Source organism: Rhincodon typus, chromosome 21, assembly GCF_021869965.1.
Source record: "Rhincodon typus isolate 14 chromosome 21, sRhiTyp1.1, whole genome shotgun sequence".
Classification (NCBI taxonomy): Eukaryota; Metazoa; Chordata; class Chondrichthyes; order Orectolobiformes; family Rhincodontidae; genus Rhincodon; species Rhincodon typus.
Genome location: NC_063352.1, coordinates 21921534 through 21933632, shown reverse-complemented (window position 1 = coordinate 21933632; position 12099 = coordinate 21921534). Strand labels below are relative to the sequence as shown.

At 40.5% G+C, this 12099-nt stretch overlaps 1 protein-coding gene across 2 annotated transcripts in view; it reads left to right on the top strand.

Annotated features, from left to right (window-relative positions):
* Positions 1–12099, top strand: part of map2k6 (mitogen-activated protein kinase kinase 6) — a 135342-nt gene that overhangs the window by 57390 nt on the left and 65853 nt on the right. For both annotated transcript variants that reach the window (XM_048609334.1, XM_048609335.1), the window contains exons 2-3: positions 192–261; positions 4157–4205. In XM_048609334.1, the coding sequence (XP_048465291.1) occupies positions 192–261; positions 4157–4205 (119 nt within the window). The remainder of the gene's footprint in view (positions 1–191; positions 262–4156; positions 4206–12099) is intronic.

Sequence of the window (12099 nt, the reverse complement as noted above, 5' to 3'; positions counted from 1 at the left end):
GGAGCAGGGCAGGTGGGATGCCAAAGGCTGCAGGAAAGCCAAGGGATACAAAGAAGGCTAACGTGGATCATGGTCAAAGTTGTTAATACATTTGTGATACAAGAAGCAAAGTAATTTGCAAGTGCAAGCAAAATTCTTGTGGAAGCTAGCACTCATTTGATCTCTAACATTTTGTTTTGTTTGTTTTACAGGAAAAGTGAAGAAAAAACCTAACTTAAAGATCTCTGAAGATGTCTTCAATCAGCCAATTACCAGCCCAACGTAAGGAAGTCTTTTAGTAAAATGGAGCCACATTTTTGCAGTCCTGTGCACGTATGTTTAAAGAGAGAGCCATTGAAAGGAACTCTTGCCATTGTAGAGAAAGTTACTGCTCACCAGAGAATTAGGCCATGCTGATTAGACGTTGTAGTTGAGTTGGTGTTGAGTTTATAGGTGTGTGAGAAGTCCACAGGCACTATTGGGACAGCCCGTTGAGAAAAAGATCAGCAGGGTCTTCTATTCCTACTTGGTCTCTTGTGATCCTTTCTTAACAGAGCCTATGTAGATATAATAATATGATTGCGTTTGTGAGACACCTGCTAGTATTTGTCCAGGAATAATGGACACACAGTGTCCCTGAAAGCTGCCACCCAGGTGGATAGAGTTGTTAAGAAGGCGTATGGTGTGTTAGCTTTCATTAATAGAGGGATTGAGTTCAAGAGCCACGAAGTTATGCTCCAGCTATACAAAAGCCTGGTTCGGCCACATCTGGAGTATTGTGATCAGTTCTGGTCGCCTCGTTACAGGAAAGATGTGGAAGCATTGGAAAAGGTGCAGAGGAGATTTACCAGGATGTTCCCTGGAATGGTGGGAAGGTCTTGTGAGGAAAGGTTGAGAGAGCTAGGGCTTTTCTCTTTAGAACGACGAAGGATGAGAAGTGTCTCGATAGAGGTGTACAAAATGATCAGAGGTATAGATAGACAGCCAGAGACTTTTTCCTAGGGTGGAGGTAGCTATTACGAGGGGGCATAGTTTTAATGTGAGTGCAGGTAGACATAGGGGAGAGGCCAGAGATAGGCTCTTTACTCGGAGAGTGGTCAGGGCGTGGAATGCATTGCCGGAGAGGGTAGTGGAGTCAGCCTTGTTAGGGTCATTTAAGTGGCTATTAGGTAGGCATATGGATGATAGTATAAGGTAGGGGTGGAGGTTAGATAGACCTTCGGTTTAGGGTAAAAGTTCGGCACAACATCATGGGCCTGTACTGTGCTGTACTGTTCTATGTTCTAGTGTTCGAAGTGCTGGGTGGCGGTCAGCACCTATGCAAGAAGAGAAAGACGAGGCTAGGAGTGGATGCTGATTGAATTAAAAAGTATGAGGATAAGGATTAATCTGTTTATGCCAGGAATATTATCAATAAGATTTTGTTCATCTAGCAGTTATTTACTGGTACTTTATTACTCTGCATTAGAAATTTTTTGCAGATTTATTTTTGCCGAGGTTGTCATTAAAAGCCATATTTTTGAAAGCTGCAAAACGTTCAGTCTGAAAGAGATTAATATGTATTTTAAACCACAAGGCAGTGATTTCTAAAGTCATGCAAACCTTGGGAGTCTGTTGTACTTTGAAGCACTTTCATAGCTGGAATAAGTCTATGAATATATGTTTTGCTATTGATATTTTGAACTAGTTGCTTGAGAACTTCTGTACTTAATTTTTTGCTTGAATTTTGCCCCCTCTTCTAAAGGCTCAATTTTGTGTATAACTCCACTGACATCAACTGCTTTCTAGCACGTTGTCCTAGTGGACATTGAAGTATGAAGCTAGACAGTGCAGTGGCTCAATCTTTGGCTAGGAATGTTAACAGGCCTGTGTCTGATTCTGTATTTTCTTTGCTTTGACATGTGCGCGCACAAGCATTTTGCAAGATTTTTAACGAACGAGTATTGAAAGCTTTTGTCTTTTCTCTCTTCCCAGGGAGAATAGCAGTTGATTTTTATTTGCCTACTATGGCTCCAGCTAAAATCAAGTAACCAAGCATAGACTAAGAATTAGAGAATGCTTCAAAGACGTATGGTTTAGTGTTACACTGGCACGTACCTTTTTTACCAATCCATTAGAATCATAGAATCCCTACAGTGCGGAAGCAGGCCATTGGGTCCTTGCCAACCCTCTGCATCCCACTAAGACCCACCCCATCCCTGTAACTCTGCACTTCCCATGGCTAATCCACCTAACCTACACGTCCTTGGACCTATGGACAATATAGCATGGCCAGTGCATCTAACCTGCACATCTTTGAACTGTGGGAAGAAACCCGTGCAGACATGAGAATATGCAAACTCCACACAGTCACCCAAGGGTGAAATTGAACCAAGGTCCCTGGCACTGTGAGGCAGCAGTGCTAACCATGGTGCCACCATGGTGCCATTGCAGTGAATAGGATAGCTATATGATTGCAGTCTTTTAGCTTTTAGAATCAAGACTGTCTTCTGGATGGTGGCAGCTGAATTCTGCTGTGTAGCTTTGCATTATATGACTGGTTGTGGATTAATTGACCAGATTTAAATACTGTTGAATGGGTAGTTGGTAAAATATATATATAATACTTGACGGTAAAAGGTAATTTTTCAATAAAATTAACCCGAGTTCTGATTTTGTTTGATGTATGATGGTAGGGTGATGCAAGCTGCTCAACTTGAGAGAAATATGAATCATTTGACACCTCAGCAGGGAGAAAATTATCAAAACTATTTATTCCTAATGTTTTGGTCTCTTTTTTTCAACTTCTGCGTAATTTTGTTTAAATTGGTCGCACAACAAATTTATTCAAAATATTTAAAAATAGCATGCTGATAATGGAAATCCTTTTTTTACTCCTCTTCAGAAGGAGTTGGTTGCTGAGCTAGGTTCAACGGCATTTGCGTCATTTGGTATCTTTCCCAATTTTTTTAATAGTGATCTATATGTAATTAATGATGGTGACTGTGGCCACTGTTTGATTGTGAGGATATCACAAGTCGAACCAAGTTAACTGGCCCGCAGCTTGTCTGTAAGCCAGCATAGTTTTCCTTTTCGAATATATATCCTGTTTGAAAGTTGCATCTGAATCTGTTGCACCACTCCTTTTGAGAGTTGCACTCCGGATGATGTCGCTATATAAAATTATCTTTTTCATCTGCTACTTTCCTTTGCCAGAATTGTCTCATATTCCCATATATTAGTAGACCACTCTGGTGTTTAAGCAATTTCATATCTGCCTTTGAGTGGAACTTGCTGCCCAAACTTGCAGTATTCATTTTTCCTATAGAATGTTAGTATTTTTCAGATAGTATGACTTTTTTTGGTAGTATTTTCCAGAAACTAAATAAGCCACTACTTTAAGGAAAATTTGCAGGTTCCTTGCATCATATATGATACATAGAAACTATTCCCAGTTTAGATCCCAATGAATTTCTTAGGCTGCCCAGATTATGACTGGAATTTGGCTTTGAGAACATTGTATTAGGTCTTTGTTTAATAGAGACACTGTATCTATTCAAGGGGTTCCAGCAGGCAGTGAGATGTGGCTCAGGGTTTTCTGACTCACTAGCGCAGGTTATAGCCTAGGAAGGAACACGTCTAGTTGTGGGCAATATTATTTTCTTGGCAAAGCTGCCTACATGAATTTCTTTCTTTAACAAAAATAGAAATTGCTGGAGAAACTCAGCAGGTCTGGCAGCATCTGTGGAAAGAGGAACAGAATTAACGTTTTGAATCCAGTGACGCTTCAGAAGAGTTTCAAGCATGCTGAGTTCCTCCAGCAATTTCTGTTTTTGTTTCAGATTTCCAGCATCTATAGTTGTTTGTTTTAATTTTTTTAATCTCCTTTGCAATGATTTCTGTTCCCATTAACTCCAGTAACCTCCTCTTTAAGATATGTTTTGCTTGTGTACTGTTATATTCAGAATATTCCTATATTTGTAAAAATATTGATGTTTAAAAATACCTCCAGGTCCTTATCTTTATTTCTTTTCTTAAATCTTTATGGTGCTTTTCTTACATATTTTGAAATCTGCCATGCAGAAAATCTACTGTTAGTTTGTGCACCAACATGTTTAGTTGTGGTCTCACTGTTTTTGTATACTTAATTCATTTTTCTGAGAAATTGAGTACATTTCTGTTCAAATCTATTTTCTAGGCCACCCCGAGACCTGGATTCAAAAGCTTGCATTACAATTGGAGATCAAGTAAGTATTTATTTGTTATTTTACATTTTTAGATAATTTTTGTTATTCAAAATGAATTCCCTTTCTGCTCTATTGTCCTGTTGAAATACAATCTTTGAGATGATTTACTAACTATATATTTATTTTAAACTGAGCAGGATTTCTTTAGGTCAGTGTTCGTTTGTAACTATAGGTGTATATTGTTTTGTGAAAATTCCAAATTAATTGAACTTTTAAATATTCTCAACAAGATAAAATGTTCCCTCAGTAGTACAGAACTTGAGTATTGCTGGAAAAAGAGACACTGTCAGAGTTTATTCTCTTGCACTCATCAGGACAGATGGAAGTATGCCCAATTTCAAAGGGCATAACAATTTATACTGCATGAGAAATAATGCTGATTGGTTCGTTGTTTATAGGCCCTTTGTTCCAACAACTAGCGAATTGTAGCAGAAAGGACATACTATTTGTTTGTAATAGGCAGTGTATTAACTTTACTCCACTAGCTTGTGCTTGCAAAACTCAGAATGTAATGTCTAACATTTAGCTGTTATTCCACATTGGGCAGCACTCGCTGAACAATCCCGAGTGCCGGAATTACTACTGAAGCACCCACTTTAATATAATCAGTTATTTTTGCAATGTGCATCATTTAGGCCTGCAAGAGGCTTCATACATTCATATGCAGGGATCTGTCCTCTGCATTTATAAAAAAAAAATGCATCTGGGCATTAAATTAAATTGTGGAGGTCAGTAGTACCCTGCTGCCATGGACAATCAGAGTTGACCTGTCAACGGGTCTTTTATCATGCATTATGAATAGTTGCTCCCTTTGAAAGCTGGTGTTCATGCATCTGTCCTAGTGAGTGCAAGACAAAAAGCTTTGACAGCGTGTCTCTTTATCTGGGTTGTTGCTGGAAAAAAAAACGCTCTGTGACATAGATTTCTGCAATGAAGAAAAGCTTTCTGGAATGAAGAAATACTAAAGTTAGATGTTGCTAATTTTTGGTTAAGACGTCTGCCCTCGTGAGTGCATTTTAAAGATCTCATGGCACTATTTGGGAAAAAGAGCATCTAAGTTCTTAGAGTTTTAGGTAACATTTGGCCTCAACCAACATCACTAAAACTGATTTTTTTCCCCATTACAGTTTGTGCAAATTGGTTGCCATGTTTCCTGCATTATTATAGTAATTATTTTTCACAAGTACTACATTGGCTTCAATCTAGCTTTGGATATCTTGAGGTTGTTACAGACGCAAAGGAAACCATTTTTTTTCTTCAACAAAAATAGAAAATGTTGGAGAAACTCAACAGGTCCGGTAGCATCTGTTGGGAGAAAGCAGAGTTAACATTTCAAGTCCGGTAATTCTTCTGAAATGTTAACTCTGCTTTCTCCCCACAGATGCTGCCAGACCTCCTGAGTTTCTCCAACCGTTTCTGATTTTAATTCAGATCTCAACCATCTGCTGTTCTTTGTTTTATTTCCATGATTTTCTTGGCCTTGGTTTCCCTGCTGGTGATGCACATTATATAGCATCTAGAAAATGTTCAGCAGTCCTTGAAATAGGCAAATAGTATGTTGCTAAGGAATAAAAGATGGTAATGAGCTGTTTTTTTTTTTTTCCTCATTTGAATTACTTGATGGAACACGTGGATACATATTACAGTACTGAATCAGGCTGTATTAGAGTTAGGCTATAATCTGTGGTGTTTGACGCACCTACATGGGTGCGAGTGAAACATAATGAGCTCTAAAGATTAGCAATAATAGGTAGTAGTGAACTGTATCTTCTGCCCTCCTGAGTATGAGCTGTGTGAAATACTCGAGTTTTATTGGGCTCAGGTGCTCATATGTTGTACATGTCTAGTTTGCCTGCAGTTAATGTATAATAGTATTGTAAAATAGTGAAAATTCAAGACGAGCAATGGAAGAGGCAGCAACCAAGTGCTTTGGAGGTGCATTATCCTTGTATCTGCTAACAGAAGATAATTTTGCTGCAAAAGGATGTGAAATTCTTCAGCTAACCGTCATTTTTCATTATCTTTTCACCAGAAGAAAAATAAAGAGAAAAGGGAGATGGAAATAGTTTCAGAATTTAACAAACTGAGAAAGGTAGTGCGATCCTGGAGGCCTGAAGGCAAAGGTCAGAAAAAAACACAAGGTTGTTAGTTGAGATGAGAAGAAGTAAAAAGAGAGTTTGATAACAGAACTGTCAGTTGCTCAAAGTCTGCCAAGTCCATGCAACGGGTTCTTTTGGTGGACAAAAATCGTCTGAGTACATTTTCTGTGCAGTTTAGGAGTTTACATTTTGTATTGGTGGTGGTGATGGTGATGGTGATTATCCCCAAAGAATGTCAGGCTTTGCAAGGCTCATTGTGAAGGCTGCAAACCATTTCCTGTAATCAGTGATTTCTGAAATATAGAGATGTGGGAGGGATTGACAGGCTGAGACAATATTAAAGAAGTACTGACCCCGTCACTTCTCTTGTTGAAAGTTGATTGAATCTAAGAGCTGACCGAATAAGAGTGCTTTCTTACTTTGTCACAGGGAGTTCACTCAGCTGGTTAGAGGTAGTTATTTATTTTCTTTGCAGCAACCGTTTTCTAGTGTGAAATTCTTTTTGTCTTCAGAAATAGATCCAATAGAAGCCAATAAAATTGTTGAAAGTCGTCACCTGAATATAAGATGAACAAGTCAAACAGTGGGTCATCTCATGGATTCATAGAAGCTTTTGCCAATGTAAAATTGTTTCCGGTGGCATATTCACTTCACAAACTTTGTTTTATAAAGTTCAGGTTATATGAATGACTAGTGACGCTTTCAGTTTTATTAGTTCATCCCCTCCAATTGTTTTCCAATTTGAGAACGAGCAAAGCCAAAGGTCAGGAAACAGAGCAAGGCAATGGGATTAGGTTTGAATTGTTGTAGCAGAATCACCATAGTGGCCTCTATCTGGACCATAAGATTCTGTGAATCCTTTTCTGAAGGCATTGACTCCTGTTGTAGTTTTAGTGATTGTTGTCTGGAGAGCATTGTATTTCACTTAGCCTCAGACCTTGGTGACATGTTGAATAGATATTGGTTAGAAGCAAAAAGTCTGCCTGTTTTTTTTCCCTTTTACCAGGCAAATTATAGTTTCCCTGTTTTCACACCTAAGATCTGGTAGCTCAGCAGTCGCTGGCAATTGAACCTGAAGTATTTGTAGTCTGTCTTACTGTACCTTTTATGAACTGTGTGCCCCTAAGTGACAAATTAATTACCACATTATTCTTCCATTTCAGGGGTTCTACTGAACTGTACAGTTAAACATAATATAGAATAAGAGACTGAGCAAATATCAAGGGAGTGCCTAACTAATTAGATCATGTAGTTGAATGACATCATCTATATTCCTGAGCTTTTCCTGGCCGTAATTACATCATAGTGAAGGCATTTGGCTGACGATGTTAGGTTATTTTAAGGAAAGACCAATTTTTAGATGTGATGACATGGAGTATTTATTTTTCTATTAGGTTAGCCATGCATTGAGCAGTTCAAATACTTATGGGACTGTTTTATCCAGCCACTGATCCTCTACTCTGGTAATGTTTACAAGACTAAGTTTGTATCCAGAGTATTCAATCTGCAATAAAAATCAATATTTAAAAAAAAAACTATACTGAGAATATTGTTACAACCACTGTAGATACCAATATGATCTTAAAAGAAATTGACACTCCTAGTGAATAGCTGAAAGAATCAAAATTTAACCTTGTAATAGACTCTTATTATAGTACACAGACTAAAAGCAACATTGCCTGCCAAAACAGTGTTAGTCAATGTATAGAGAAAGAATACCCCCATTAACATTTAAAATGAACTGAAAAAAAAATTCTCTCTGGTTGTTCTTGGCTTTGACCTTCTTTCAAGTAGACACTTCATTCATCTAATCTAAAGTAATCCTTGACTCACTTTATCTTTCTTACCACATAACTTCTAATTTCCTAATTCCTGAATTGACTTTGACTTTCATGGTGTGAATTAACATAGAGATCCTTCCCTTTAGCCGCAGCTAGACGAATTGCCCAGCTTCATTTAGACTCTCATGACCCTAGTCTCTTCAATCCAAACTGAACCCCCATCAGCATTTATTTATTTATTTATTTTTCTTTATTCGTTCATGGAATGTGGGTGTCTCTGGCTAGGCCAGCATTTATTGCCCATTCCTAATTGTCCAGAGGGCAGTTAAGAGTCAACCACATTGCTGTGGATCTGGAGTCACATGTAGGCCAGACCAGGTAAAGATGGCAGTTTCCTTCCATGAAGGACATTTGTGAACCAGATGGGTTTTTCAGACAATCGACAATGGATTCCTGGTCATCATTAGCTTCTTAATTCCAGATATTTATTGAATTCAAATTCCGCCATCTGCCATGGCGGGATTTGAACCTGAGTCCCCAAAACGTTATCTGGGCCTCTGGATTGAAAGTCCAACAATAATACCACTAGGCCATCACCTCCTCCCATTTGTTTATTTAATAAACAATAGAGATGTATTACCTCTACCTCTGTTTTTTGCCCCTCTCTCAAGTTCTTGAAGACTGATCCTGCCTGTGAGATTTAGTGATATTTAGAAATATTCGCAACCTGATTCCAAAATAACTTAAGGGTTGTTCCCTTCCCAAAGCCCATCTCCACAGCAGTGTGAATCACGAAGGTCTTGTACTTGGGAAGAAATGCTAACTAGCTATGCTTTGAACCCCATCTCCATTTATAAAATCGGACATTCCTAATACCATCTTGGGACTTGGCAACTGAAAGTTTATTCATCATCGCATCTGCCCTGGGTATTGTTTGCAGGTGTTGCCATCTGCACCTCTCCCCAGTAAAATAACCTGAGCTTTCTCTTAATCTTTAACAAGCAAGCTACCTAGGCTTGTTGATAGCTCAATTCAGAACAAGTTCCTGTGACCCCTTTGATCCTCTGCTTCCTTAAATTAAAAGACAGCACCAAAACATTGCAATTTAAATATCTTGCATTTCTTATAATATATTCAAAATTGCATCTATGCTTTCTTTCTGGAACCTTTTTGCATAACTCCTGCTTCTTGACTACACCAGCATTGGACATTTTAGGTATATTTCTGAAAGCATTTATATGTGTTTTAAAAGGTTGGGGGTGAGGGAAAGGAATCTTTGTTTCCCACTTATTTTCATGATCAATATCGAAGCACGTGGATTGCGTTAAAATTGATGTTGGTTAATTTGGGTAATAAGCTTTTCTATAATGACAGGTGTATATGCAGGACCTTCAAGTAGATTAAATAGAGTAATGTGGGATGGAATCTTACGTTTTTCTGGCTAAGTCTAAGATGTATCCAGTTTTTTGGAGACCTCGCACATTTTCTTGTCTTATCTTCTGAAACTTGCCTTATTACTTACCTACGCCATACAGTGGCATTTCTCCTGTCCGATTTCCACCCCCATTTTGCCCCACACCATTCCACCACAACTCTCCAGACAACAGATATTTGTCCAACGACCAGCATCCTTTGTGTTTGCACTGCCTTTTAAAAAGGCCTCTGTGCACCCAGACAAGCACTGGCATTTTAAAGCTGTCTTGTTCCTTGACTGACAGAAGGGAAAAATGGTACTGTGTTTCTCTGCCAGTGACCTGGAGGTCCTGTTGGAGGGGTTGTGCAATGGTGAGGTATCCTCTTCCTGGAGAAGTGGCTGATGAGGCTGTGCCAGCAGACCATGCCAGTCTGTTCTGCGATTGCCATTGACTCAGTGGCATTTCCACAGTGCAGAGGATTGGCCAGTAATTTAGTAAGAGGATCACTGACCTTCTCCGATCCACAAGGATACGAGCCACACTCTTTCTCTGCTGCCTCACGTTTACTTTTATCTCTGCTACTGCACCCACCTCCCACCAAGGCGTATGCTCAGTCACCCTTCCTATTGCATGCAACACCTTCTCTCACTTGCTCCCATAACACTATTCTTGCAGGTTTTCTGTGCTGCCTTCTTAGTCCTTTGGTACACCATTCCACCTTTTTCCCGCATGCCCCAGCACTAACAGCCAAGCTACTGTCTGCTATCTCACTTATTTCTTGGCCTGTCCTTTTCTTCTTGCAGGAGAAGACACTCAGCTGGTCAGAGTCTATATAGGTAGAGGGTTGACCGATATCCAGGATCCCCTCCTCCGAGGAGGGAAAACTTTGGACTGTTCCTGTGGGGATGCAGAAACATGCATGTCCTGCCAAATGAGTAAATTCTGTTCTTCCTTCCCCTGCAACTCTCATATTACCTCTGCTGTCACACTCAATTGTTGCATTGCCCTTCTAACCGCTGGCTGTGATGACTTCTGTCCCTTTATGCTGCAGGTTCCATTAGCCTGCCCTCAACTTCTGTATCAAAATATCCAGCTTCAGCAAAGCCTGCATCTTTACTTCTGAGACAAAGAATACAGCAGCCTCAGCATCGGCAGTGTTGTCTCCTCCACACCCCACCAGCCCAGATACTGGCAACTTGGTGGGAACTGTACACGTAGAGAATGTAGGTACATAATCTGGTGATGTCCTCACAGTGACAATGATGTACCTGGCCGAGAAGGAAATGGTCCAGTTAGCCTGCACTTGGAAGACTTTTGGAGACCAGCCATTTGCTCAACCTCAGGCAGAAGATGACCCAGTGATTTTGGTAATCAGGGACTTCATCCAAATGCACAGGGCAGAGTAGCAGGGGTTGACACTCATATGGGATGCAAAGCCCTCATTGCTCAGATGTTGTATTAAAGCACCCACTCTAGTGATTGGCTGCCTCTGTGGACAGATTGGCAGCTGCGGGAGAGGTCCACACATCTGCACTTCATTGCCCAGACTTTGATCTGAAGACATGACGACAGGAAGGGGGATGACCCTTGACCCTAATCCAGGCATCATGTCCTTAAAAGGAGATGAGCTGGTGTTAATTGGCACCCAGCTGAAGGTGGAACTACACTCGAGGCTACTTTGCACCTTCCACTCAGGCCATTGCAGAAGTGGCCAGGTCATTTGCTCCACACTGCCTGCCCTCCTCCGACCTTTGGAAGTTCAGACCGAGGAGGGTTGCAGATGCACCGTATCTTTGCCTTTTCCAGATAGAAGAACCCCAGGCTATCAAACCTCTAGGGCCTAAAGGCTGCACTTCTATGCAGGCTCCCTCCACCACGGTTGCAAAACCAGGGAATTGAGAGAAAGAGAAAGGGGGAAAATAAAAAGCCGTTGAGAGCACCTTAATGGAGCAGGTATGAAGGCTTGTACTTGACTATTACTTTCTGCGTAAATGTCCCTGGTGTTAATTGTTCTCTGTTTTGAGAGTCTCTCTGTGCAGATGCTAAATACATCTTGACATCATCCGGCAATGCTTCATAGTCACATACGAGGCTTCATAGATTGAGGTCTATGCTGTCAACCAATTGCACCGTCAGGGAGCATGGGGAACAATGCATACTCACTGCAATGGAACATGATGACACCTTTGTCCCTCCTCATTCAATGTCTGTAATGTTTGTGTGTGTCTCTGTGCAAAAATGTAGATGTTAGTGTCGTCCGGCAGTGGCTGGGCTAATGATATGCAACATACAGAGAGGGTTAACCCTGCAGTATGGCCAGGGCGTAGGTACCCTGTGTGCTTTGCATTCCATGGACCAGTGACCTGTGTTCATTCCCTTTTTAAAAGTCCTATGATCGATGTTTGCTGCAGCCCCTCTGTCATAGGTTGAGTCACTTACACTGCCCACTCCGAGTGTGGTTGCAGCCGTTTTCTTCCCTACTTCTAGCACGACGGAAGGAGGCAGTGAGTTTTCCTCTGCCAGTGGCTTCCAGCCTCGGCCTGAATGTGCCAGTGAACCTCAACATTCATTTTCTGTTAAACACACAGACTTCACAACT